The 27369-nt window shown below is 41.1% G+C and overlaps 1 gene segment (V, D, J or C); it reads left to right on the top strand.

Annotated features, from left to right (window-relative positions):
• Positions 1 to 224: 224 nt before the first annotated feature.
• On the top strand, positions 225 to 25618 carry LOC146081293 (T cell receptor alpha chain constant-like). The segment is given in 5 exon segments: positions 225 to 279; positions 18476 to 18742; positions 19995 to 20045; positions 22293 to 22400; positions 25123 to 25618. Coding segments are annotated over 4 exon segments (444 nt in total).
• The last annotated feature ends 1751 nt before the right edge of the window (positions 25619 to 27369 follow it).

The following is a 27369-nucleotide window of genomic DNA, read 5'->3' as shown; positions in this document are numbered from 1 at the left end:
GAAAAACTCCAGTTATCTACAAGCTATTTATTTGTCGTGCATCAACTTTTGTCTTGGCATAGTGTTTGATTATATACAGTATGAAACAAAAAAAATATGGCTAGTGCCAATATATATTGTCCCAGAGGATATGGATCCTCCCAATATTGTCAAGGGGTAATTTTTTCAGAAAAGACAGTATAGCATAGGCAGCTAAATGTAATGACATATTGCACTGTGCTAATACTGGCAACAGGAAGCTTTTGTTTGGACAAGGCACAATGCTGTCTGTATACCAAAGTAAGTAATATACATGATTCACTCAGGAAAAACAGTAAAATTAAAATGAAATATGTTAACCTGTATTTCTAATGGTCCAGTATTTCTATATATTGATAAAACAAAATAGCCATATTAAAATGGCATCATCATTTTAGATAATGTAGTCATAAGTTAATTAGAAATTTATAAAAGAACCTAAAGGCCTTAAATCGTCATATATGTAGTAATATTTACCATAAATCACAAACTTGCTAATATTTTAATACAGTGTGAACAACGGAACAGACAGCTCATTCTGAATTCTATAATAAATTTAACTTTGAAATATAAATGACACAAATAAAGCCACAAAAGTTAAATAATTGCTATAATAACAGAAACATATGTATTATAGGATGATGGCTCAATACTGATGCCTTAAATGGGTAATATACTAAAGTAGATGGATTTTGATCTTGGTTTTTGTGTTGGTGCCTGTGACTGTGCTTATAGTGGAAACAGCTTAAAGCTAACATTTGGAGCTGGAACACAACTGATTGTTCAATCCAGTAAGTTCAATTTTTACTGTCTATATTTTACACCCAACATTTCTACTAACAATGTGCTGGAAATCTATTCTGTAAATTCTCTGCAGAAATGTATCCATGCAACATAATAATTTCCCAAAGTTATGGAAACTAATTTTTTACCACCTATATATCTGCATATGGTGAACTTTGTATCCAGGATAATAAATTATATGGCTATTATAAGCAGCTAAGGGATTTTAAAACCATTTACAGAATGAGGTGTAGGATAAATAGTTGTATGTAGTCATGGAAACCTTTAATGTAAACTGAAGATAATTTTATACAATACAGTATGTTTAAGGAATTAAACAAAATCTGTGTACATGAAATGAAAGGTGTCGCTATCTCAGTTGCGCTCCAAAAATTCTGGATTTTGGAATAGTCCATATTTCTAAACTTTAAATATGGGAGGGCTCAACCTGCATGTATACATACACATATATACATATATAATATGTGCATTCCACAAATATACTATACTGCAGATATATATAGTGTGACGCCCTGCTTTCATTTGATATTTGGGTGTACCCCAGAGGGAAGGGAAGGCACCCAGGCCAGTCATTTGGAATTACCCCCACCACCCAGCGGTTGTGCAAGACAATGATTGCTTGGCATTCAAATTCGGTATCTGAGATAGTACACAAACTTTGTTTCATTTTTTGAAACCTTGTTTTATGCAGTAATAAAATATATTTGTGTGTATTTGAAATAAAAAATATTATGAAATACGGAATAATCCGTTATCCAAAATTCTCCTGGTCCCGAGCATTTTGGGTTGGAGAAGAGAAAAAGTACTCTCTTTTTGTTGGGGGCACTCTTTTTAGTTGTCAAGAAGAAAAATAATTATAAAATGTAACTTTTATTTATTTTAAGTTTAAAATGTGAGCTTGGACACACAGACAAACAACACAAAACATGGAGTAATTTTTTTTTTTATATTTGCAGTTATTATAGAATAAATTTGCAATTAAATTGATTTATCTCTCTGTGTCGACCCTAGGAGTATGTGTTTTTAGTACAGTTATATATACCGGGTCTCAGAGAGGATGAAAGAACTAGTGTTCAGAGTCAACAGGGGAACAGTATAATGGAATCACCAATGGCTGTGAGGTTGATTAGCCCGATTAGCCTGATTAATTTTGGGGTTCCTAACCCCATCTGTTAAGGTCAAGGATGTAAGCTAGCGAAATATTTTACTTGTATTTCTAGACCAAGGAGGAGTTGTCCTGCCCTAGTGCAGTCCGGACACTTTTAAGCTTGCTGTGTACAATAAATGCTGGATAAGGGATACTCAACCTGTGTATATATATATATATATATATATATATATATATATATATATATATATACACATATACATACACACCTTATAAAAATATAACATAAATATATAAAATATAATGAAATCACAATATACAATACAATCATCAAAAGTATGTGATGCAATTCAATAGGGATACAATTGCATCATTGAATACAATACATATAGATTTATACTGTACCATGCATTTGTTACCTAATTATAGGAAAATTGCTAGGGAACAAATACAGGACTTGGTATAAATAGGATGAATTGTATTCAATAATGGAATTGTAACCATATTAAATAGCATCACATACTTTTGATAATTGAATTTATACTACAGGTATTGATTATTTAATTTTAAATTGTGATTATACTGTATGGATTTTTAAATCACAAGGGCACGCTGGACAGAAAGCTACCAGGTACACTAGCTTTTGCAAGTCAACTTTTCAGCGTATTTCATCCACTTTTTTTTCAAGAACAGCAATCCTTCACCCAGGATTTATATTGTTGCGCTCTGTTGTGGTGCCCCTTGAGGAGGGCACCTGACAAACTGCCATAAGAGGGAGTTTCTGAGTGCCGGTCTCTGGAATGTGTATATATATATATATATATATATATATATATATCCCATGTAGGTGCGGCACTCGTAGCAATAATAACGTACTTTTACAACTGTAGAGTGATCACTCTACAGTTGTAAGAGTACGTTATTATTGCTAAGAGTGCCGCACCTACATGGGATATACAAATTACTTGTTGTGAAGGCACCAGCCCGGATTTTGAAGTTACAGGGAGTGCCAATCCCCGCTCTACTATATATATATATATATATATATATATATATATATATATACAGTATATATATATATATATATATATATACATACATAGAGAGAGAGAGAGAGAGATACCAGATAACAGCCAATGACCTACAGTAGGTGCCCTCCACAACAACTGGAGGAACTCTCAGCAAGCTCCATTCTGTCTGACTCAGGCGGCAACAGGCAATTGGCGATAGGATTGCCAGGAGCCGCTCTAATGAGAGAGGCTCCATCTGTATACAGGAATGGTTAATGTCATGGTGTATGTGACTGTGCTGCTGGCAGTAGCACATGGAAACTGATTTTTGGCAAGGGGACTAAGATGATTGTTCTGCCCAGTAAGTAAGCTATTTTACCCCCATCTGTGAGATTAACAATGACATATAAATTATCTGTATGAAATACTACAGTATATCTTCAGGATTGCTTACTGTATGTGGAGCAAGCATTGATTCCTATTTATGAGATAATAATGATATGTTACTATTGAATGTAGCGACACACACACACACACACACACACACACACACACACAACACCATAATAAAATAATCTTGTATAAAAAGCTTCAAATTCCCAATTAGTAGATATGTGAAGATAAAAATACATTATATAAATTGTTGCAAGCTGGCATACACCTATTCACACAATACTTCCCATATATAGGCCCTTATTCCGATCTAAGCGGTAACGGCCGCTTGCGGCCGTTCCGCCGATGTTTTCGCTCTGCGCATGTGCAGAGGGCACTCTGCGCATGTGCAGGCGAAATCGCCGCCCAATTTTTTTTACCGCCGCAAAGGGGGTGGATAGGGGCGTGAGGGGCTACTTAGCCTCATTTCCCTATGCATACGCCCCGCGTTTCATGGGCGTTCCCATGCAAACGCGGGGCGTACGCATGGTAATGAGGCTGTGACGCATGTGTTGGGGGCGGGCATCTGACATCGCCGGATGTCAGCTGGCCGCCCCCATACATGCTTTCACACGGACAAGTGTCCGTGAGGTCTATGGTTGCGGGAGCTGGTGGAGCGTGCGGCCCTGCCTTCGATGGTCGGCGACCATCGAATGCAGGGGGCTGCTCCAAGATGGTGGAGGCGTATCCCCCGCCATTTTCATGCGGACCGCCACATGTCCGCGTACGGACGGCCGTGGCGATCCGTATGGAAGGCGGGGATTCGCCTGCACGGTCGGAGCCGCATATGCGGCTCCGGCCGCACCAAGCAGAATAAGGGCCATAGTTCCACTGAAGTTCACTGACGCCAACCACCATTAAGGAGCCCTTGATATATACAGGGAGAAAATTATTTAGTTTTGGAGTGAAATTAAGTGAAATGAGATAAAGTACCAACCAACCACTCAACTTCTAAATTTCATGTTATAGGTTGTGTTTGACAGCTAGAAACCGATTGGTTGGTAAAGCAGTTTTATCTTTCTACATAATCTAAAAACAATGATTGATAAAACTCACCCAAAATGTTTTTCTGTTAATGAATTTTAGGTCTAATTAGCTGTCAATATCAAATGTGTGTGTGTTAGCCACTGTAAAGCTGGCCATTTCTTCAATACTTCTATTATATTTCCAAATATACATTTTCTGATGTTGTAATTGAGTCTTAGCTATTACCTACATAGCTGTTACCATAGATGTATTAGATCAATAAATATGTTAGTCACTCAAGTTTGTGAACAATTTGCACTGATGATACTGTTTTGGTGCTAGGATATACAAATGGACAGCAACAGCGGACTGAGCCTTTACATATAAATCATAGAGGGAAATAATTTGGCCATTTAACATTAAAATTAATAGAATATAAAATAGATAGAATAAATAATAACCCAATTAGTGTAGGAATTAAAGTTACGAAGTATTGTATTTGGATTCTACAGCTTAAACTCTTACATCATTGCTGAGGTTATAAAGTGCTTTATTCTATAAAGTTACTACAGTGCTTTATTCTATACAGTTACTTATTTCAACTGTATGTATAATATAGTGGTGAGGTATATTTGATTCCACACTGAACTAGACCTCAAAGTATGGTAGTAGTAGTGCTGTACCAACTTTCACATACGGCCAGATGTATCAAGCTTCAAAAGTGATAAAGTGGAGAGTGATAAACAACTAGCCAATTAGCTCCTACCTGTCATTTTTCAAACTCAGTCTGCAATATGGCAGTTAGTAGCTGATTGGCTGGTGGTTTTTCACTCTCCAATTTTCCACTTTTTGAAGCTTGATACATCTGGCCTTAAATCTTACTGGTCATGTATTCCCTTTATGATGATTGGGTTGGTGGTACTCCCTAGAGTCCTAAAGCTAAAGGGGAAAGAAGACAATTTTTTTTATGGGGCACTGCTTTGAAATTCATAAAAAAGAGTCTTCTTTTCCCTTTCTACCCATATGTATAAAATAGTGAACAAGTTCTGCCTCGCACAGAGCTGCCATGTTACTGTAAAGGGTTGTCTGGCAGTGAGAGTAGTGCTGGCTGGAAGCTTATATTTGGAACTGGAACTCAGCTAACTGTGCTGTATAGTAAGTAACAAATCATCATTGTTTTACCAATCCTTGGAGAGAGATAAAGTGGACAGAGATTATGGGGTCTATTTACTAAGCCATGAATGGAGATAGAGTGGACAGAGACAAAGTACTAGCCAACCAGCTGCACCAAGTATATACTATATATGTATTTATTTATGAAGGGACTCAGACCATTCAGTCACTAGTGGTTAGCCAAGCCTCTGAGCCTATGACAATCTCCCCTGGAGGGCTCTTCATCCTCCGGTCCAATACTGTACATGTCATAGTATCAGTAATTTAACAGTTAACATAGCCCAAATCATTTAATATAACTTCCCAAAATAACAGCAACAATAACCAAAGGCAGAATGACATTCAATGTACAAACCTGCGTGAGACATTCATAAGCGGCCCCAAATTAAAACTACCACAACAGCAAATAACCAAAACAGTATGAATAGGAATACAGTATTAGACAATGTACAGAAAGTAATGTAAATGTAAATACTGCAAATTTCAAGTTTATACTGTATTGTTCATAGTAAGGATTGGAATACAGCACTAAATCTGAAGGCTCTGGGAACCAGAATATAACCTGAATATTTGTTGTAAATGTGGCAAAAAGAAACATAAAGTAGCTAATCTAAAGGTGCATACACACTGTACAATTTATTTGACCAATTTGGTTGAAAGACATTTCCATTAAACCCAGTGTCCTGGACGAAAGATGCTGATGAAAGATATTGACGGCAGAGGAACGACGAATGATGATGCGCATACCCGCCAGTTGTTCATCAACTGTGCATGCAGCTCAATTTGGATATCTTTCAAAAATAGCCTATGAACTGTAGCTAGATCTTTCGTCTTTCGTCTATATCTTTACTCAACCTCTTTCGTCAGGACACTGGGTTCAATGGAAATGTCTTTCAACCAAATTGGTCAGAAAAATTGTACAGTGTGTATGCACCTTAACATTTAATTTGTTCTTAAAACATTGGACAACATTGGCCTAGACATATATAAAGGGGGACTTTAAATCCTGGACCATGACTGTCGGGCTGGCCGACAGCCGTGCCCCTGTCCTGTTCTCGACCGGCTCAATGAGAAATCGGCAGGTGGGATTCAATGTCCCACCTGCCAATGCCGAAAAGGGGACGTGGCCATGAGATATGGTCATGGATTGCTGAGCTGTGTCCGGGAGCTCGACAATACATGGCCCATTCTGCTGAGATCCCTATTCAATGCTGTCAGGAAAGACAGCATTGAATAGGGCCCCGCTACTATTTCCACTGTCTGGAAATTGTGGCAGGAGATTGAATACCCACCATAGTGCACTATAATGCCTTAATGCAATACAGTTATTTGTTAGCAATCTATCATTGTGCTAGTGGTTACAAACTCATATTTGGAGCTGGAAATGGCCTGATTGTGAGACCGAGTAAGTATTATTATAGTGGATAACCCAGGTTTATAGATAAATAATCTTTTATATGGAAATCGCCATTTCAGAAAGTACCAAAACATAAATGTAAACAAAAATAATTAATATAAGCTCCTGGTTGTCACACACAATTTCTAACACTATCAAGTTCCCGTCAGTCACTACGGTGAGCACTGCAAGGTATTCAATTAAATTAGAAGATGAGTCCCTTGAGTCATCTGGTAAAAAAGAATACAGTCTTTTTTAAATTAATTTGAGAAAGTTTAAGGTACTGTGCTTCAAATGAAGGAAAATATCCTTTAACTAAAACTGTAATCACAAGCTTTCTAGGTATTACGGTAGATCCCATGGAAATGTTGATTATGTAAAAATTACTTGAAGTATTTCAGGGGGAATTTTATAGATTACAGCCTGCAGTAGGTATATTTCACATAACAAAGATGTCTAATATTAATGGCTGATTGGAAATTAGATCTCGACTGAAGGGAATGTGTTGGCTATTACTCTACTATAGTAATTCTATTGGTATGATAGGCAAGTGCTACACAGGGATTGCATTTACCCAGTATTTACTACTTTAGACCAGACTTACTGGTTTGAAATTATTAGATAAGTGTTGCTCTGGCATTTCCAGCACTGCTATGACTTGTAGAGACTACTCTTTACAACAGTATCCAAAGTAGGGTATGGCCCAATAGGAATCCCTATCCTGTGTTCTTCCCCTGTGTAGCTGTTGTTTGCATTGAAATATTGTAAGCTTTGTCAAGTGAAAATATGCATGCAATATTCTGCCACAACAACATCATACAGTATTTAGATCATTAAAATAAAGAACACCCAACACCTCTGACACTATAATGCATATTTGGTATAAAGTAGTTATACATTTCAATGGACTGCACTACTTTAGGAGTATCTAGATTTACTATATATGGGCTAGATTCTCTAAGCTTCAAAAGTGATCAAATTGAGAGTGATAAACAGCCAGCCAATCAGCTCCTACCTGCCATGTCACAGACTGTGTTTGAAAAATGTCAGACAGGAGCTGATTGGCTGGCTGTTTATCACTCTCCATTTTATCACTTTTGAAGCTTAGAAAATCTGGCCCTATGACTCTTATTTATATAACATGGTTGTCCTTGATCTATATAGTGATTAAATGTATCCAATATTTCCCCTGCATATATCTCAATGACCTCAACATAGGAAAAACGGTACTCTTTACCTAGAACGGCGCCCGCGATTGGAATCGCGGGCGTCGGGGGTAAAAAATCGCGGGCATCGCGGGTAAATCGCGGGTACATAAAAATCGGGTGCCCGCGATGACCGCGATTTTCCCATAGGGAACAATGTTAAAAAGGCTGATTGACCGCGATTTTAATGTAAAATGCCTCAATGCCCGCGATTTGGACATAGGAATCAATGTTAAATGGGCAAATAGGCACAATTAACCCTTAAATGTCCCCCCAAATTTTTAACGCCACCCCACGATCCACGCCAACCCGAAGCGTGGCGAGCGCAGCGAGCCCGCGAGGGGCGGCGGTACGCGTCCTCCGACCTTTTCATGCCCTACTATCCACGTCGGCGTGGAGTTGAGAATAGAATAGTGTGGCGAGCGCAGCGAGCCACCGAGCCCGAAGCGTGGCGAGCGCAGCGAGCCCCGCGAGGGGACGCGGATACCTTCACAGGTAAACGCGTCCCTTCGCGGACTTCACAGGTGTCCGCGTCGCCACGGACACCTGTGAAGCCCGCGAGGGGACGCGTATAACTGTGAAGGTATCCGTGTCCCCTCGCGGGGCTCGCTGCGCTCGCCACGCTTCGGGCCTCGGTGGCTCGCTGCGCTCGCCACACTATTCTATTCTCAACTCCACGCCGACGTGGATAGTAGGGCATGAAAAGGTCGGAGGACGCGTACCGCCGCCCCTCGCGGGCTCGCTGCGCTCGCCACGCTTCGGGTTGGCGTGGATCGTGGGGTGGCGTTAAAAATTTGGGAAATCGCGGTGATCGCGGGTGCCGTTAATGTACTACCCGCGATGCCCGCGATCACCGCGATGGGCGCCCTTCTAGGTAAAGAGTACCGGAAAAACATATTTAAAAATATCATGATTCTATGTCAAGGTGACAGAATATATTGTAGACATGTCAAATTTGATCCTTTTTATTTATTGGCATTGCACAGAGAACTGAACAGTAATATCATACTTACTGTATTGGTGAGCAAGCAGAGTGGAAAGTTATTATTCACAGATGTCATTATTATCACACAACTTTGTAAAGAAAAGCTTACAAACAATTGTAAAATAACAATTCTCCTAAATGTAATAGTTTGCAGAATAAAGACACAATATTTGTTAGTACATAAGCCTTTGAAGTCAGACTAGGCAGACACAAAATGTTCTTGCTATGCTGTTTGTCATTGTGATAATGTTAATGACAAACTTATATTTGGAAAAGGGACTGTTAGAAGCTGCACGGGGAATCCTCTCGCATCCCCGGCAGCCTCTGGGCGGCACGTCCCGGCTGTTGCTAGGCAGCCGGGACGCCGCCGCGTCATTAGACGCGTACTTCCGCCCGGCAGGGACGCGCTGCCTGCTACTGCAGCGCAGCCCCTTCCTCCCTTACCGCAGCGGTTGCCTAGGCGACGGGGGACGCCAGGCAGCCGCGGGTAGGAGGGGGTGTGCCGCCATGGCTGACGTCACTCTGGCGCCTTATTTAAACCTCCGGACCAGGACAGTCAGCGCCGGTTATAGTTCCTTGCTTGGCGCTTGGAGTGTTCCCGGTTCCTGGCATCTGTCTCCTCGTGTTCCCATTCGGTTGCAGTACCCTTGCCTTGTGTCATCAGCGTTCCAGTGTCGGTATCTTGGAGATAGTCCTGGCTGCTCGTTATCCTGGCAATCAGCCTGCGGTGGTTCAGATAAGTTTGAAATTTCTCTCTTCTCTTATCTGCCGAACAGTGTTTATATTATACCAGCTTTTGTGTATTGTTACACCTATCAGGATTTATATGATACCAGCTTCTGTGTATTGTTACACCTATTAGCATTTATATTATACCAGCTTTTGTGTATTGTTACACCTGTCAGGATTTATATCATTCCAGCTGTTGTGTATTGTTACACCCATCTGTACTTAAACGGTGCTAGCTCTAGCACCTTTTGTAATTCGGTATAGTCTAGAATCATTGCCAGTTATTGGATACAGTCTGACTTCTGGGCACTGCCTGTTCCCAGGGGGATCCCGGTTAGCCTGTGGCACGTACAAGACCTCTTAAAGGGCTGGGTGCACCTCACCGGTTGGGTCTAGCTAGTTTTCCCCTTGTACACCTTTGACCTTGGCGGCCGCGTTGTCACTCATAAGACCAGGTGGCATCGGGGTTGGAGCCTGACTAACGGGCTCCTTCGGACGCGGCTATTATTGGTGAAGCCTAGCACCGCACGCGTCCGCCAATTTCACTGGGAATCAACGGAGTCAGGTTCGGTGAGGTCACCCGAGACCCTAACATTATAACCGGCCCATACTACACCCCCAGACCCTTATCTTGCTCCTATGGACCCAGCTCAGCAAGCCGCAGGCCACGCTCTGGTGGGGCAGATGCATACCCTTACGCAGAAACTCCAGGAATTGACTCTTCGGGTTAATTCACAAGAAGAACGGGTTCAGGGGGCATTAGCCTCGCCTAGGAACCTCGAACCCAAGTTGAGTCTCCCTGACCGTTTTTCTGGGGACCGGTCTCAATTTTTTAATTTTAGGGAGTCGTGTAAATTATACTTTAAGCTCCGCCCGGTTTCTTCTGGCTCTGAAACTCAGCGGGTGGGGATGGTTATTTCCCTGTTGCAAGGGGATCCACAAACCTGGGCTTTCGGATTACCTGCAGCATCTTTGACCCTTGCCTCAGTAGATGCCTTCTTCGCTGCTATGGGGATACTGTACGATGACCCAGATCGGGCCGCTTCTGCAGAATCTAATCTCAGAGCATTACGGCAGGGTCGGGGCAATGCTGAAGCATACTGTACTCAGTTCAGGAGGTGGGCCATAGATTCAGGTTGGAATGACCCCGCGCTGCGTAGTCAGTTTAGAATCGGCCTATCTGAAACCCTTAAAGATGCCCTGGTACACTACCCCACTCCCACTTCACTTGATGGTCTTATGGAACTAGCCATCAAGGTAGATCGGAGGTTTCGTGAGCGTCATAGAGAGAGGGAATTTGGGGTACTTCCCTCATCTCCGCAGGGAGAGGTTTCCGAATTGACTGGGGAAGAGCCCATGCAGATTGGAGCCACCCGTTTGTCTGCCGCAGAAAAGAATCGCAGGAGGCTCAAGGGTCTCTGTCTGTACTGTGGGGGCCAGGGTCACCGTGCTGCTGTCTGCCCATTAAAGGCGGGAAAAGACAGGGCCTAGGTGAGTCCGGGGGAACTCACTTGGGCCTATCTCGATTTTCTCCCATAGACTTAGTCCCCAATGCCAGATTACCCAAGGGACGTCTATATGCCCTTTCCGGCCCAGAATCCCTGGCCATGGATTCATATATTAAAGAGAGCCTTGAAAAGGGGTTCATCCGTCCCTCAAAATCTCCGGTAGGCGCAGGGTTTTTTTTTGTAGAGAAGAAGGATGGTTCTTTACGTCCTTGTATTGACTATCGTGCTCTGAACAAGATTTCTATCAAGAATTCCTACCCCTTACCACTCATCTCAGTATTGTTTGATCAAATTCGGGAGGCAAGGGTTTTCTCGAAGATTGATCTTAGAGGGGCGTATAATCTTATTAGAATTAGAAAAGGGGACGAATGGAAAACCGCCTTTAACACTCACACAGGCCACTACGAATATCTTGTAATGCCGTTCGGCTTGGCTAATGCTCCTGCAGTTTTCCAAGATTTCATCAACGAGGTTCTGCGACCTTACCTGGGTCTATTTGCTGTAGTCTATCTTGATGACATTTTAATTTTTTCCAAGTCTCTTCCTGATCATCGGCAACATGTCCGGACAGTCCTCCAGAAGTTGCGTGAGAATCAACTTTATGCCAAACTGGAAAAATGTGAATTTGAGGTTGGTCAAGTCTCTTTTCTTGGCTATGTCATCTCTCCCAAAGGTTTTTCCATGGATCCAGGTAAGGTCCAGGCCATCCTCTCCTGGGCGCGTCCTACTAACCTCAAGGCAATTCAAAGGTTTTTAGGATTTTCCAATTATTATCGGAAATTTATCCGTTCCTTTTCTGATATTGTCGCTCCCATTGTAGAATTGACCCGAAAGGGTGCAGATCCAGAAAATTGGTCTCCACAGGCCATCGAATCTTTTGACAGGTTGAAAGTAGCCTTCAGTTCTGCTCCTATTTTGCTTCATCCGGACCCCAGAATTCCTTTCATTGTTGAGGTCGATGCTTCGGATGTTGGGGCTGGAGCGGTTCTTTCCCAACGAAAGGACCATGATCAAAAGATTCATCCCTGCGCTTATTTCTCTCGCAAGTTTTCCGCAGCTGAAAAAAATTATGATGTCGGTAATCGCGAGTTATTGGCCATAAAATGGGCTTTTGAGGAGTGGCGGCATTGGCTTGAAGGTGCCAAACACTGCATCACCGTCATCACTGACCACAAGAACTTAGCGTACATTGAGTCGGCCAAACGTTTAAACCCCCGGCAAGCCCGATGGGCGTTGTTCTTTACCAGATTCCATTTTATCATTACTTTCAGACCAGGCCCCAAGAACATCAAGGCTGACGCACTATCACGCAGTTTCCAGACTTGTCAGAGTGCCGGCCTGGGGGAAGCTCCCATTGTTCCGCCTTCTACCATTTTCGCTGGGCTGACCCAGGATTTGGCCTCCCGTGTTATTGCTTCTCAACATTCTGCTCCTCAAGAGACTCCACAAGATCGTCTCTTTGTCCCCAAATATTTACGAGACTTAGTCCTCAAGGACTTTCATTCCAGCAAAATTTCTGGTCACCCTGGCATTACTAAAACTCTGGAACATTTGTCCAGAGCAGTCTGGTGGCCCACCATGAAACAGGATGTCGTTCAGTTTATCTCTCTTTGTTCTATTTGTGCTCGGCATAAATCTTCCAGAGGGTCACCAGTGGGTACACTTCATCCTTTGCCCATCCCAGAAATACCGTGGTCCTGTATTTCTATGGACTTCATTGTCGACCTTCCTCCGTCTGCACATTATACCACCATTTGGGTTACTATCGATCGATTTAGTAAAATGGCACATTTTATACCATTGCATAAGCTTCCCACGGCCAAAGAGTTATCACAATTGTTTATCACCCATATTTTTAGACTTCATGGTCTTCCTGTGGATATTGTTTCGGACAGGGGGTCTCAATTTGTGGCCAGGTTTTGGAGACACTTTTGTTCTTGTCTAGGTATACAGGTCAGTCTCTCGTCTGGATACCACCCACAGTCCAACGGACAGACTGAACGGGTCAATCAGGCCCTGGAGCAATATTTACGTTGTTTCGTGTCCAAATGTCAGAGCAATTGGGCAGAGTTGGTGCCATTGGCCGAGTTTGCCTATAATAACTCTTATCATGTGGCCTCCAAGAGTTCGCCTTTTTTGTGCAATTATGGATTCCATCCCAAATGTAACTCCTTCAGTGTTCCCAATGTTCCCTCTAGATCTCCTTCGTCCACGGTGTCCCTCCTCAGGAAATCATGGCAAAAGGTACATCTTGCGCTCAGACAGGCTTCTGCATGCTCTAAGGTCTTTTTTGACAGACATAGGAAGCCTTGCTTGTTCAGAGTAGGGCAGAAGGTTTGGTTGTCTACTCGTCATATCAAATTACGTCAGAGATGTCCTAAATTGGGACCCAGGTTCATCGGGCCTTTTCTGATTACAGGACAGATCAACCCGGTAGCATTCAGATTACGTCTCCCCAGAACATTACGGATCAATAATGTTTTTCATTGTTCCCTTCTCAAGCCTGCCTCGAGGACTTCTCACTCTGGGTCTACACAGAACCGTAAACCCATTGTCGTTCAAGGGCATAAGGAATTTCTCGTGGAACAAATATTAGACTCCAAGTTCGTACGGGGTCAACTTAAATTTCTGGTCCATTGGAAAGGTTTCGGTGAGGAAGAAAGATCCTGGGTGCCCGAGCGATTCCTGCATGCCCCCAGGCTCAAAACTGAGTTTTTCAAGAAATTTCCGTCCAAACCAGGGTCAAAGGGTTCGGTGACCCCTCCTCAAGGGGGGGGTACTGTTAGAAGCTGCACGGGGAATCCTCTCGCATCCCCGGCAGCCTCTGGGCGGCACGTCCCGGCTGTTGCTAGGCAGCCGGGACGCCGCCGCGTCATTAGACGCGTACTTCCGCCCGGCAGGGACGCGCTGCCTGCTACTGCAGCGCAGCCCCTTCCTCCCTTACCGCAGCGGTTGCCTAGGCGACGGGGGACGCCAGGCAGCCGCGGGTAGGAGGGGGTGTGCCGCCATGGCTGACGTCACTCTGGCGCCTTATTTAAACCTCCGGACCAGGACAGTCAGCGCCGGTTATAGTTCCTTGCTTGGCGCTTGGAGTGTTCCCGGTTCCTGGCATCTGTCTCCTCGTGTTCCCATTCGGTTGCAGTACCCTTGCCTTGTGTCATCAGCGTTCCAGTGTCGGTATCTTGGAGATAGTCCTGGCTGCTCGTTATCCTGGCAATCAGCCTGCGGTGGTTCAGATAAGTTTGAAATTTCTCTCTTCTCTTATCTGCCGAACAGTGTTTATATTATACCAGCTTTTGTGTATTGTTACACCTATCAGGATTTATATGATACCAGCTTCTGTGTATTGTTACACCTATTAGCATTTATATTATACCAGCTTTTGTGTATTGTTACACCTGTCAGGATTTATATCATTCCAGCTGTTGTGTATTGTTACACCCATCTGTACTTAAACGGTGCTAGCTCTAGCACCTTTTGTAATTCGGTATAGTCTAGAATCATTGCCAGTTATTGGATACAGTCTGACTTCTGGGCACTGCCTGTTCCCAGGGGGATCCCGGTTAGCCTGTGGCACGTACAAGACCTCTTAAAGGGCTGGGTGCACCTCACCGGTTGGGTCTAGCTAGTTTTCCCCTTGTACACCTTTGACCTTGGCGGCCGCGTTGTCACTCATAAGACCAGGTGGCATCGGGGTTGGAGCCTGACTAACGGGCTCCTTCGGACGCGGCTATTATTGGTGAAGCCTAGCACCGCACGCGTCCGCCAATTTCACTGGGAATCAACGGAGTCAGGTTCGGTGAGGTCACCCGAGACCCTAACAGGGACTAAGCTGGTGGTGGTACCCGGTGAGTTAGACGTCAATATTGTTCCATAATGTAATAATAAAGATTTTTTTCTAGGAAAAACTAAATTTAATGCAAATGTAAAAATAATGAATTAGAATACAGATAGATAGATAGATAGATAGATAGATAGATAGATAGATAGATAGATACATTAAATTACAATACAATACCTAAAAAATTTGAACAAACAAAATTTCAGTAATGTTCAGTTATTGTATTATACAACTATATGTGCCCGTTGCCCATACATTACTCGAGTATTTTAGGCAACATTTATATTTATCAAATGTTGCATATATGGAAATCAAATTAGTACATATAATTAATTCATTATGGAAACCTAGAATAAAGAAAAATAGAAATTAATATATTAATATATTTCATAGAATATTGTCGATTAGTAGATATGGTCTTGTATGCTATTTTGATATAACTGTTAAGATATGTTTTTATTACACATGTTTATAACTGTATATAACACTAATGGATATGGCAAAGGCCTTTTCAGTTCAGGTACATTACTGGTAGTTACTGTAATCCTAATATGTAGTTAAGATTTATCCTCAGAATTATCAGCCTGCCCATTGTGTGGTTCCCAAACTCGGTCCTCAAGGAGCACTAACAGTCCAGGGTTTAGGTATATACATGGATCAGAACAGATGGTAAAATTATATTGACTGAGGCACTAATTAATTAAGTAATCTGTGGTAAAGCAGTTAGTGCTTCTTGAGGACCAAGTTAGGGAACCACTGCTCTAAGATAAATGCATTGTAAATTATAAAAATGATGCTGATTGTGATATTATTATATTGGAGCTATTAGGTGATAATTCTGATACTTGCCTGCTTACTTTAACATCTAGGGTTTATTAAATTTGTAGCAGCAGAATATTCAAATTGGGAGAAGATTTATGCTTTGAGATTAAAATTACAGAAACATACTGTTCTCAAACTGAAGCATGCTGCAGCTTATCGGGGATTTAGTTTCACCTGCTTTCGGCAGGCAAAGCAGAGTCTCCGAAATTGTCCTGTTTTTTTCCGAAAGCGGGTTGTTTCCAGCAAAAACACACAGGTTTCACTGAATTTTTGAGTGTCCAAAATTGGATGTAAAGAAAAATGAGGAAACAAAAAAAATTGTGGATGTAGATTGTTTTGCACATGTTGTTTCTTGATATGTAGGTTTACAAACAGAGTTGGTATTGAGCAAACCCCGATTGGCACAGGTGTCCCACCTGCCAATCTGCAAAAAGTGGGCATGTCCGTGTAAACAACCGTAGATTGTTGATCTGCGGCTGGGATTGCGTCAACGGCAGAACGGGCCCAACAGCTTATGAAGTCGGACTTGTTCTGCTGTGATCCCTCTTCAATGCTGTCAGTAAAGACAGCATTGAATAGGGACCCACCGCTATTTCCACTGTCGGGAATAGCGGCGAAGCATTGCATAACCCCCCAAGTCCATTATACCATATACTATATCTTAAGTACTCATATCAGTACAATTCATTTTCTATGCTAATAAAAACATTTCTATACTACTCAACATTCTTATGTATTCTTGCCAAGCTGTTTATCACAGTGTATATGCTAATTATGGTAAACTGCTATTTGGTCAAGGGACAAAACTCATAATGAAGCCTGGTGAGTTTCTCACACCAATATTGTCAAAAAAGTTTTTTTATAGTGTATCCAATTTTTCATAGCATTGTAAACATTTAAAATACAATGTCTCTACATAAATGTGATCTATTCCTTCCAAGGAAATGTACAAAATAATTCCTTCACTACTAATATTGTCCACCCAATGAATGGAAATACAGATTATGTATTAAATATATTGTAATATATTTGATGTTAGCTACTATGAGGGAAAATATTAATACTTGGTTAGGAAACAAAACTAGTTCTTCAAATTGGTCAGTGTATACTGTAACAATGAGTTTACATTTTTGTTTACACTATTGTATTAAACTATTGAACATATTATTACATGTCCATTAGCCTTATACATAATATTATTTTCTTAGTTCCTCCCACATTATTATTGTTTCTATTATTCTCATTATATATATATATATATATATATATATATATATATATATATATATATATATATATATATATATATATATATATATATAGGGATGTACAGTATGTGTGTATGTACCAGCATAACTCTTGAATGCCTGGAGCAATTTACAACAAAATTGATACACATATGACTTACAATCTGGAAAAAAAATAATGTGGGGGTAAGCCATCATCTAGCACCACCCGAGGGCCCAAAAAGGGTCTGGCCACTACACTAAAGTGGGCCAGGGATGCAAGATATGGCAAGATAGTTGCATAAAATAAAGGGGGTAAAGAACATGGGGTTTAAGGAAATAACTGTGGTCGGCTGACCACAGAGAGGTGTAAGCCGGTCACACCATGGGCATGATGAGCATCTAAGCTTAAAACAAAAGAAGGCTAAAGTTCAAGTAATGCTAATGGCACAACCAAACCTGAGCAACACCGGTTACTTCAGCTAGTTTATTTATATAGCATTAGCATATACTGGGATTGGGAGCTGTCATTGTTTCCTTCCAGTGACAAAATCAAAAACTCTCAATTCATTGACCTTCTACTGTGTATACTGGTGGAATCATTAATTTAATATTTGTAGATTAAATTTTATAATGGGACATATTTGGAAATCATATATGACATTGTGGATATATTTTTTAGGTGCAACTAAACTAGGTTTTGTGCTAAAAGTGAACAATAAGGTATATACTGTATATGTATATATCTACAAACTATGGTGTACAGATATAGTGATGAGAATATTGTGTGAAAACAATAACAATTATATTTTTATTTTTATTTCTTATTTAAATTTTAATCATTGACTATTTATACAGTTATAGCCTAGACTGGCTTGATTTCTGTACCGTAACCCTTCAAATTTTTTGGGTGTGGCAATATTTAGCAAATCACAGAGTAATGAAGGGTAACTTGATCTTGAGAGTGTAAGAGCAATGATTTTTAGAAGAGGAAACAATTCTGTCAGAACATTTTAGTAAGAACTTACTAGACATTTCTCTAAGGCCAAGGCTTAGGCATTTTCAACCAAGAAAATGTACTTAATAGTGCAACACATCATGGGAAAATAAATGTAGAACTCAGAAGTACGCTAACTAGATTGGTTGCCAAACTGATAATGGTCAAATAATATTTTAAAGCAACACATTGTCATCATATGCTGAGTAAACAGCTACAATATTAACCTCTTCTTTCTTTTCTGATTATTTTTAGAAACAGACAGGGACAGCCCATCGGTGTATCACCTCAATTCCTCTGAGACAGGTCTGCCGGAATCAGTCTGCCTGATCACTGACATCCCATCTGTGGGAAAGAGACTGTTGTTGGATAAGAGAAATCTAACAGAGGCTGCACTGGATAAATCTGACAGTGATGTGTGGAGGAACAGCATAGTGACATGGAATGATGGAAATCCTTCTCACCCCCCTAACTGTAAACTGAAATATGATGACGTTGATATAGATCCACAATATGACACAGGTAATGAGACAATTACACCACAGTATTTGCTGAAATTTGATAGCACTAGAATATTCTTTTGTCTTTATTCCCAATCTACTGTATAAACTAGGATAAAAAAGAGGCAGACTTGATGGGCCAAATAGTTCTTATCTGCCGTCAAATTCTATGTTTCTATGTAACTACCATTAATAGTTTGTCTGTTTCACAAAGGTCCCATGTATATAGGTGCAGTAACGTACAAACATTTTCTTGTAAAACAATATTTTGATATCTATCCACAAAATGAAGCAGTCTATTTACTAAAGTTGCGTACACATTAGGCATTATTGACAAATACTGGTCAGTGTGTATGCGCAACCCCTGCTGATGTTAGGGATATCTTCTGGTCAGCCCTGCTGATTATGCACTTGCCAATGCAAGGTTCCGTCATCCCAATAGACAACGTCCAATCATCCAATCCAACCCATCCATCTTAAGCCTTGGAGATAGATAAATTGGAGAGATAATGGAGGAAATGTAATAGGAGAGCATTGAAGAGGCAGATCGACAGAACGGGCCTGACTTTCAAAGCTGTCTGGCCCATTTTGCAGAGAACGGCAGTGAATTGTCGTGATCACAGATGGATCTTGACAATCCATGCCCGTTTATGCAGACATGCCCCCTTTTTGCCGATCGGCAGGCAGGATATTGAATCCCGCCTTCCTATATGCAGGCGAGCAAAACGAAAATGGGCCAGGGTTACGGCTGTCGGTACTTACCAACAGTCGGGAACCGGGATTCAATACCCGCCATAATGTTCCAACATTAAGATCTTAATAACTATACTAGCGCATATTTTCATTTATTGACATTCCCCTCGTATCATAGTTACGTTTCACCCAGAAGTTTCATATAAGAATTTTAATGTGGATACTATTCCAACTTGTTTTAACCCCTTTTAAAATAAAAATAATAATAATTGACAGGTGGGGAACATTGCCCAGAAAATAAGCATACACACACTGTATAAACATCAGCATAGGAATCTAATTCTGGAAAAAAAAATGTATCCAAACAATTATTAATGGAATTCTATTTGTGCATATTTATGTTATAAATGTAAAACTAATGAAGATATACTTGATGATGCAGTGCTTGGTGTTGGAAAAACTTTAGGTGTTTAGAATATTACTTTAACTTACCTTTCCTGTACCTGAATGTCTTCAGACAATTTAATGCAAATTGTTGGCCTTAGCTCAGTTATCTGATAATTTATTGGATTATTTTTCAGATGAAACTAATACATGCTCATCACTGTCCATCGATGAGAATTTCCATACAAGTAAGTTACTCCTTCAAAATACACAGTGATGTTTCCCTATATATAAAATATTTATTTAGAAAGGATTTATCATAACACTTTAATTTCACTAATCCGATTTTTTTTCTACTGAATTTTTTGATGATCATGACAATTTCATGATTTACTGTATGAGCAACTATTCAGTTCGTATTGTAGTTAGTACATACAGTACAAAATGTATATCTTTTTATTTGCTATGCAGGATTACAATAGCATGTGTATGGAGAGGTTTTTACAATTATTTTTTGATTAATGCTAAACATGTTATAATGGATTGTTCTACTTTATGCTCAATCTGACTTCAGAACTTTAGTTACAGTGACTGTATGTTAACAACTGAAAGTGGAAAAAGGGGGGTATTTACCAAGTGGTAAAAAGTAGGCCCTAGGGATGGGGTGTATGTGTTGAGAAGCTCACACAAAGGAATAGTCAGTTCCTTACAACAATATACAAACAAGAAAAGGAGAAAAAGTGGAGAGCTAAATGTTAACCAATTAAAAATCAATAAATGTAAAAATTCAATAAAAATTCAATAAAAATAGATCAAAATATCTACAATTTATTAAACATTCTAAATAAATCATCGGTATATTAAATATAGACCATGATAGTGCCCTTGAAGAATAAAACAAATATTAAAATTGGACTGAGCAATTATACTTATGGTGGTTTTCCGCTTGTGTCTGTAGAAAAGTCCACAGGTTTGCTTAATCCTCCTTGTTTTCTTAATATCATTGGAAGTTATGATGGTGGGTATCCATAAACCTGACTGGGTTATTGGTGCTGTATTGTATTGTCTCTGTCCACATTTATTGGGGCAGGATCACAGGCCAGTAGAAAGGGCAACCCAAGAATTAAGCAGGTGGTGGTGTCCCGATTTCTGTATTCCAGTGGACGAATTTGGAACTCAGGCAAAGTTTTTGAAAGTGGTGAATATAGACATGTACTCACAGCGGGGTTTCCATCCAATGTGCTTCAAAGTCCCAAAAAATGGGGAGCAGAATAGCTGTATACTGACGCGTTTCGTCGTCTAGCTGACAACTTTTTACAAGGAAAACGTTGTCAGCTAGACGACGAAACGCGGGCACCTCTGACCGTGGGGGCTTCACAGCTATTGCAGAGACAAGTATGTCTGTAAAAAATATTTGGTCTGTCAGGTGGGGTTTCTGGGTACTCAGAAACCCCTACTTTGTGCGCTAGTGACCATGATGTGTAATTTGCCCCTGGGGGTCCTCCATGCAGTGTGAATGATAGAAGGTGCATGTGTAAGTGCTATCCCGAGACACACATGCCATGATGCATACACATCTCAGCAACAACACAAGAGGACACATCTGTAGCAATGGCATTGCCCATTCTTAGATTTACCTTACCAGTACAATACTTTTTTCTACTGGTTTACATCAGGAGTTACTTACCATATGCAACAAATGTAGCTACAGATAAAAAGCAAATACTGCACAGTATTGTTCAGTCATTGTATCTTATACCCCTTTCACATCGCACTTTTAAAACGGCAAATTGCCGTTTTTTTCCCTTTTTAAAACGTTTAAGCCTGCACTGTGAATGCACCACAGCCGATTTACCGTTTAAAGTTAACTGGCATTTCGAACCGTGTAAAAAGCAGAGTCCTACACAGTTCCTTGCCGTTTTTTGTGCAATGTGAATGTGTACAGTGTGTCTGAAACGGTATTTCAGGCAAACAACACAAGCTACAGAGCAAAATGACAGGCAATGTTGACACTCTGGCTTGAAACGTGTTCGTGATGAACCGGTTTCACTGCTATGTTGAATGAGACTTAACCGGTATTTAAAACGGTAATCTGCGGCAATGTTAAGGCTCTGACCCGTTTTAATTACCGTTTTAAAATACCGGTTTTTAAAACGTGTCGGCGATGTGAAAGTGGTATTATTAAACTGAATAGTGCACCTAAACAATACTACTACTAATAATAATAATAATAATACTACAGATGTGCAGGTTTGGATTTACCCAGATTTAAAGCGGGAACTTACTGGCTATCAGCTGTCACATGTTTTTGTTTCAAAACATGTGGCAGCCAGATAACCTATAAGATCCCGCTTTGAGATCTAAAAAAGCACATCTATAAATAATATTAATAACAATAATAATAATTGTGTGCAATGTCTACAATAATTGTCTACAGTGAAAATACATACAGTATTGCTTTATTTAAATTTGGATGTTATATCTTTTCTCTACAGGCCCAAGCATGAATGGATTATCCTTAACGGTACTGGGATTGAGGATATTTGCTATCAAAGCTATTGTCTTCAATCTGATAATAACCCCGCGATTTTGGTCTTCTTAAGGTGAGGAGTAATACTTTTTACCTCTTACCTGGTTGAATGTCTTGGGGGTTGATCCTATTCCACATGGATGATTCATGAGTGCAGATAATCACAGCACCAGGCGCACTTTATGGCGGGCTGAATTTTCTTAAAACCTCCATAGGGGTGCGAGCCATTTTAAGCTAATTCGGCCCTGGGAAGGGTGCGAGATTGTCTTAATTCGGGTGCCATTTTCAGCATTTAAACGCATGAAAACAGCACCCGAATGGCACCTCGCACCCTTCGGACCTAATAGGATCGACCCCTAGTTCTAGTAAAATAATCTGTTTTTAGAATAATAGCAATGACACGGTGGTAGGAATTGCTGATGAACAGCACTGAGATCATGGGTTCAGTTGCAACCAGGATGCTAACTATTTATGTTCTCCCTGTGTTTGCACCATTTTCCTTATGGGTAATCAGGTTTCCTCCAGTGCAAAAACATACTGTTAGCATAATTGGCTTCTGATAAAACAATTTAACTGTGTGTTTGCCAGCAAGTACAAATTGCAAGCTCAATTGGGACAAGAAAGTGGCGATGAATTGCCCCTGGGCAATAATCAGGCGCTGCGTATGTCCTCCACTTACAAATCAAGCAGCAGTTATGTTTAGGGATTGTCAGTCCCAATGTGAAAAGCAGGAAAAAAAGGGGTGAAAAACTGCGCTATTTGAGGAACTAAATCAATTGATGAATAATATAAATTTAATTACATAAATTTTTATACATAAAATAATACAATATTAATAAATGAATAAATTATAGTTAAAATTACATAAAGTGTGCACTTAATGGCCAATTGGATGTTGAATCTGTGCATATGCGGCACTTGGCGGCTCCACTTGTGGTGGGCCCTTTTTTCTCTGAAAAGAGTGTCCCCACTTTTTCTACCTATAGATGGATAAGGTTATCTTACTCCTCGGACAGTATTCATGGGAGGTGGAGAAATGCAGTCAAAAAGACACTCACATATCTGGGATGTTATCCACTTGTTCGATTGGACTTGATGTGGTCCCCGTGGGTCGATAGTTGCTGCTGGATCTCCTTTGTAAGTCCCAATGGTGGTTCTCGGTCCGATAATTAGGGAGTCCCGGGTACAAAGTGGTTACCCGATTTGTAATCCAAGGTTGGAGGTAGAGTGGGGGCACTGCACCTAATGCGTTTCGCTGGGGGGCTCCCAGCTTTTTCAAAGGTGTTTTGGGACAAGGTTAATGTGAATGACTAAACATTTTCTGTAAGACATCTACCGGTATTTCAAAAAAAGACTTAAATAAAAGAAATAAAAAAAGAGCAGGTTAGAGTACACAGTATGAAAATTGAATTAAAGTTCCAGGTGAAGACTTTTCATAGCATTATCAGTGTATTCTTAAATTGTCCCAAAGCCTTAAGGTGCCCATACACAAGATTCAGATGGATCAGGCCGAGAAATCAGGCCAAAATCGGATGTGTTTGACACCTCATCCGACCCTATGCGCGGTTCAGTGCGCATGGGGTCGGACACCTGGTGCAGGTTCAATCTGTCGGATTGGACCCATCAGCCGCACATCACGGGTGCTTTTTAGCACCCACGATGTGTTGGTCCGCTGTCACACACATATATGTAGCAGCGGAGTCCGAGCAGCGCCGGCTGTGGCGATGGCAGCGGGGTCCCTGCGGCTCTGGGCAGTCAGTCAGCGGGTTCCGTGTGGCGGCTGGGAACTAAGTAGTGCTATTTGCTGGGTGGCGGCGTGGGAAGCGCTGCTGAATTTGAAAACACTGTCCGGACGCTGATTTACTGAGATTCTTTTAAAAATATTTTCAATTTCAGCAGTGCTTCCCACACCGCTGCCCAGCAAATAGCGCTACTTAGTTTCCAGCCGCCACATGGACCCCGCTGACTGACTGGCCAGCGCCTCAGGGACCACGCTGCCCGCTCCGCACGGACCCCCCTGTCTGCCGCTGCCAGCTCCCCAGGGATATACATGCATCACAATGGGTGAGATGTACTAAACCTTGAAAACTGATAAACTAGAGAGTGGTAAACCAACAACCAATCAGCTCCTACCTGTCCTTTTCTAAACATAGCCTGTAACATGACAGTTAGGAGCTGATTGGCTGGCAGTTTATAAATCTCCATTTTATCACTTTTTAAGCTTAGCACATCTGGCCCGATATGTGTAGACACTTTTTTCACCTTATTATGGAATGAAATATGAGTGCCTCATAAACATGACATTTCATCTTATTGGTGAATGTTTTTTAGTGCACTTCTATATACAGCTGTCCAGCACTGTGTATGACTTTCCTTTGAATTAGATCTCGGTCCTCAGGACCAAACACAGTTCACATTTTCCAGGTACCCGGCAGGTGCACAGGTGCACTCATTACTCCCTGACATATTTGAAAAGATCCACAGGTGGAGCTAATTATTTTATTTTTGATTCTGTGAGGAGATCTGCAAAACATGCACTGTGTGGGGGTCATGAGGACTGAGTTTGTGAACGTGTGAATTAGATTATTCATCTTAATGCTAAATATTATCATTAATTTTTCATTACAGCTGTTGTATAGCGAATCCCCCTGAATAAAAAGCATATAAAAAAATTGTTATTTCTAACACCAAGGGACATATTCACTAAGCAGCAGGGTTTGCCAATCAGCTAATTAATTAATAACTAAAAATGCAGTAATAGCAATCATTAATCATGTACTCCTTTCCGTTTACAGGAACAGAACATATGGACTGGGATCTAACTACAAGTGAATGTTTATCTTGCATAATTTTTTTGATGTGTATGTGATCACTCTCACAACGAAACGAAACCATTCTTGTTATACTAAAACTATATATACTGCAAATATATGTAAATAGTGCCTTCAACTTCAAGTGCCAGTCATATTGTCCCTCAAATACATGGAATTATTGCACTGTAGGTATGATTTTTCATAACATCACATGGAAAAAACATATATATATAATAATCGAATATTTTATGTTTCATAAACAACTCACTTTATAAATATGTCATATATACATTGTATTAGTTATCATACTCAGTAGACTGTAAATTAATTTTAAGTGCATATTAGGAAGCCAAACCATATTGTCATATCTTTTTCTACAGAATATCGCATCATTTTGCCAATAAATTAGTTGCTATGTATTATTAGCTTTGCATTTTACACCATTTACATGCATGTTTAATATATATTGTATTATATATGTTGCTTTTGTACAATGTTAACATGACGATGAAACATTTTATTAAAGTGTTTATTGTTAAAATAAATCAGTGTTTCCTTTTCCGAACTAGGATATATTGTGACATTCACTTAGAACAATATATTTAATATTACCGTTATTGCATATTCATATATAAGGCACTACCATTTAACACAATGTAAGATATATTACATTACGTACAAATATAAAGAAACTATAACAGATAATAAATAATAGGTGTACACAGAGCTATTTGCACATACGGTGAAATGAAAATATAATTAGTAGTAACAGAATAACAATAAAGAATAAATTAATTAATTAATTAGACGTTAGATGTGGTTCTCCTCAAGTGTTTTTGTGTTCTGGATGAATACTCTGGGTGAGATTTAATAGGATGAGAGATTCAGAAAGTGAGAGATTTGGTAAGAAATCTCCAGGTTTTTTTAAAGCGGCAATCATTTACACAGCGAAATCAAACTGGTTTTGCAGTGTAAATGATTGCCAAATCTCTCACTTTCTGAATCTCTCATCCTATTTTCACCCCCTATTTATCATAATGTGATACGATTTAAATAGCTAAAACTGATCCATCCGGGAAGCACGGTAGGCAGAGTAGGCAGCGGGTGTGCCAGGGCTCCTAGTCCGCAGGTCCCGGACTGATGCATGAAAGCATCATGCAGGAGCATGATGCAGGAGGCTGCAGCTGGTGCACAGACAGAGGGGGCACTGGGGATCTGGGCAGGTCCGTGCTCAGGAGGAGGAAGCGGGTCCATTAGGAGATTGTCATTTCATCGGCGGGGTCCCTGCCGCGAATGGGAAGTAGCGGACCTGCTTATTACATATGCGCATATGTAGTGAGTGGGCCCGCTAGTTCCCATTCGCGGCAGGGACCCTGTCGATGAAATAACAATCTCCTAATGGACCCGCTTCCTCTGCTTCCTCCTCCAGAGCACAGACCTACCCGGACCCCAATGCCCCTGCTGTCTGTGCACCAGCTGCAGCCTCCTCCTGCATGATGCTTTCATGCATCAGTTGGAGACCTGTCGACTAGGAGCCCTGACACTCCCACTGCCTACTCTGCCTACTGCACTGCCCTGCTAGCTGGATGGATCGCTGCCAGGTACCAGGAGAGGGGGGGAGCAGGGTACCAGTTGGGGACCTGCCGACTAGGAGCCTTGGCACGCCCGCTGCCTACTCTGCCTGCCGCATTGCCAGGTACCAGGGGAGGGGGGGGGGGTGTACCAGGTTCCAGGGCAGGGGGGAGCAGGGGGTACCAGGGCAGGGGGGGAGCGGGGTAACAGCTGGCAGGTACCAAGGAGGGGAGGGGGTGGGGGGTACCAGCTGCCAGCTACCGGGGGGGGGGGGGGGGGGGCAGGACAGGTACCAGGGGAGGGGTGGTGTATTACTGGTGAATTACCGTTTTTGTACCTTTTAAAAAGGGTTCAAGTTGAAAGATAAAAAAAGGTAATTAACCAGTAATATACAGTTTAAAACATGCAGTGGGAAAGGGGTTTCAGGCTCAGACCCGTTTCAAAGTCCCATTTAACAATACTGGGTCTTTACCCGTTTCTGCAGTGGGAAAGCAGCATAAATCAGTGCATGCAGTCAAAATCTAGTCAGATTGCTTAGCAAATGACTGCAAATCTCTCTGTGTGTGCAGAACGAGAGATACTGATCGCAATCTCTCATTCTGATCCACTACCCTGCCTTTTTTTGCTTAGCAAGATTGCTTAGCACAAATCTCTGCG

Source organism: Crinia signifera, chromosome 1, assembly GCF_055691185.1.
Source record: "Crinia signifera chromosome 1, ASM5569118v1, whole genome shotgun sequence".
Lineage (NCBI taxonomy): Eukaryota > Metazoa > Chordata > Amphibia > Anura > Myobatrachidae > Crinia > Crinia signifera.
Note: the sequence above shows the minus strand (reverse complement) of the source record. Positions and strands in the feature narration are given on the sequence as shown.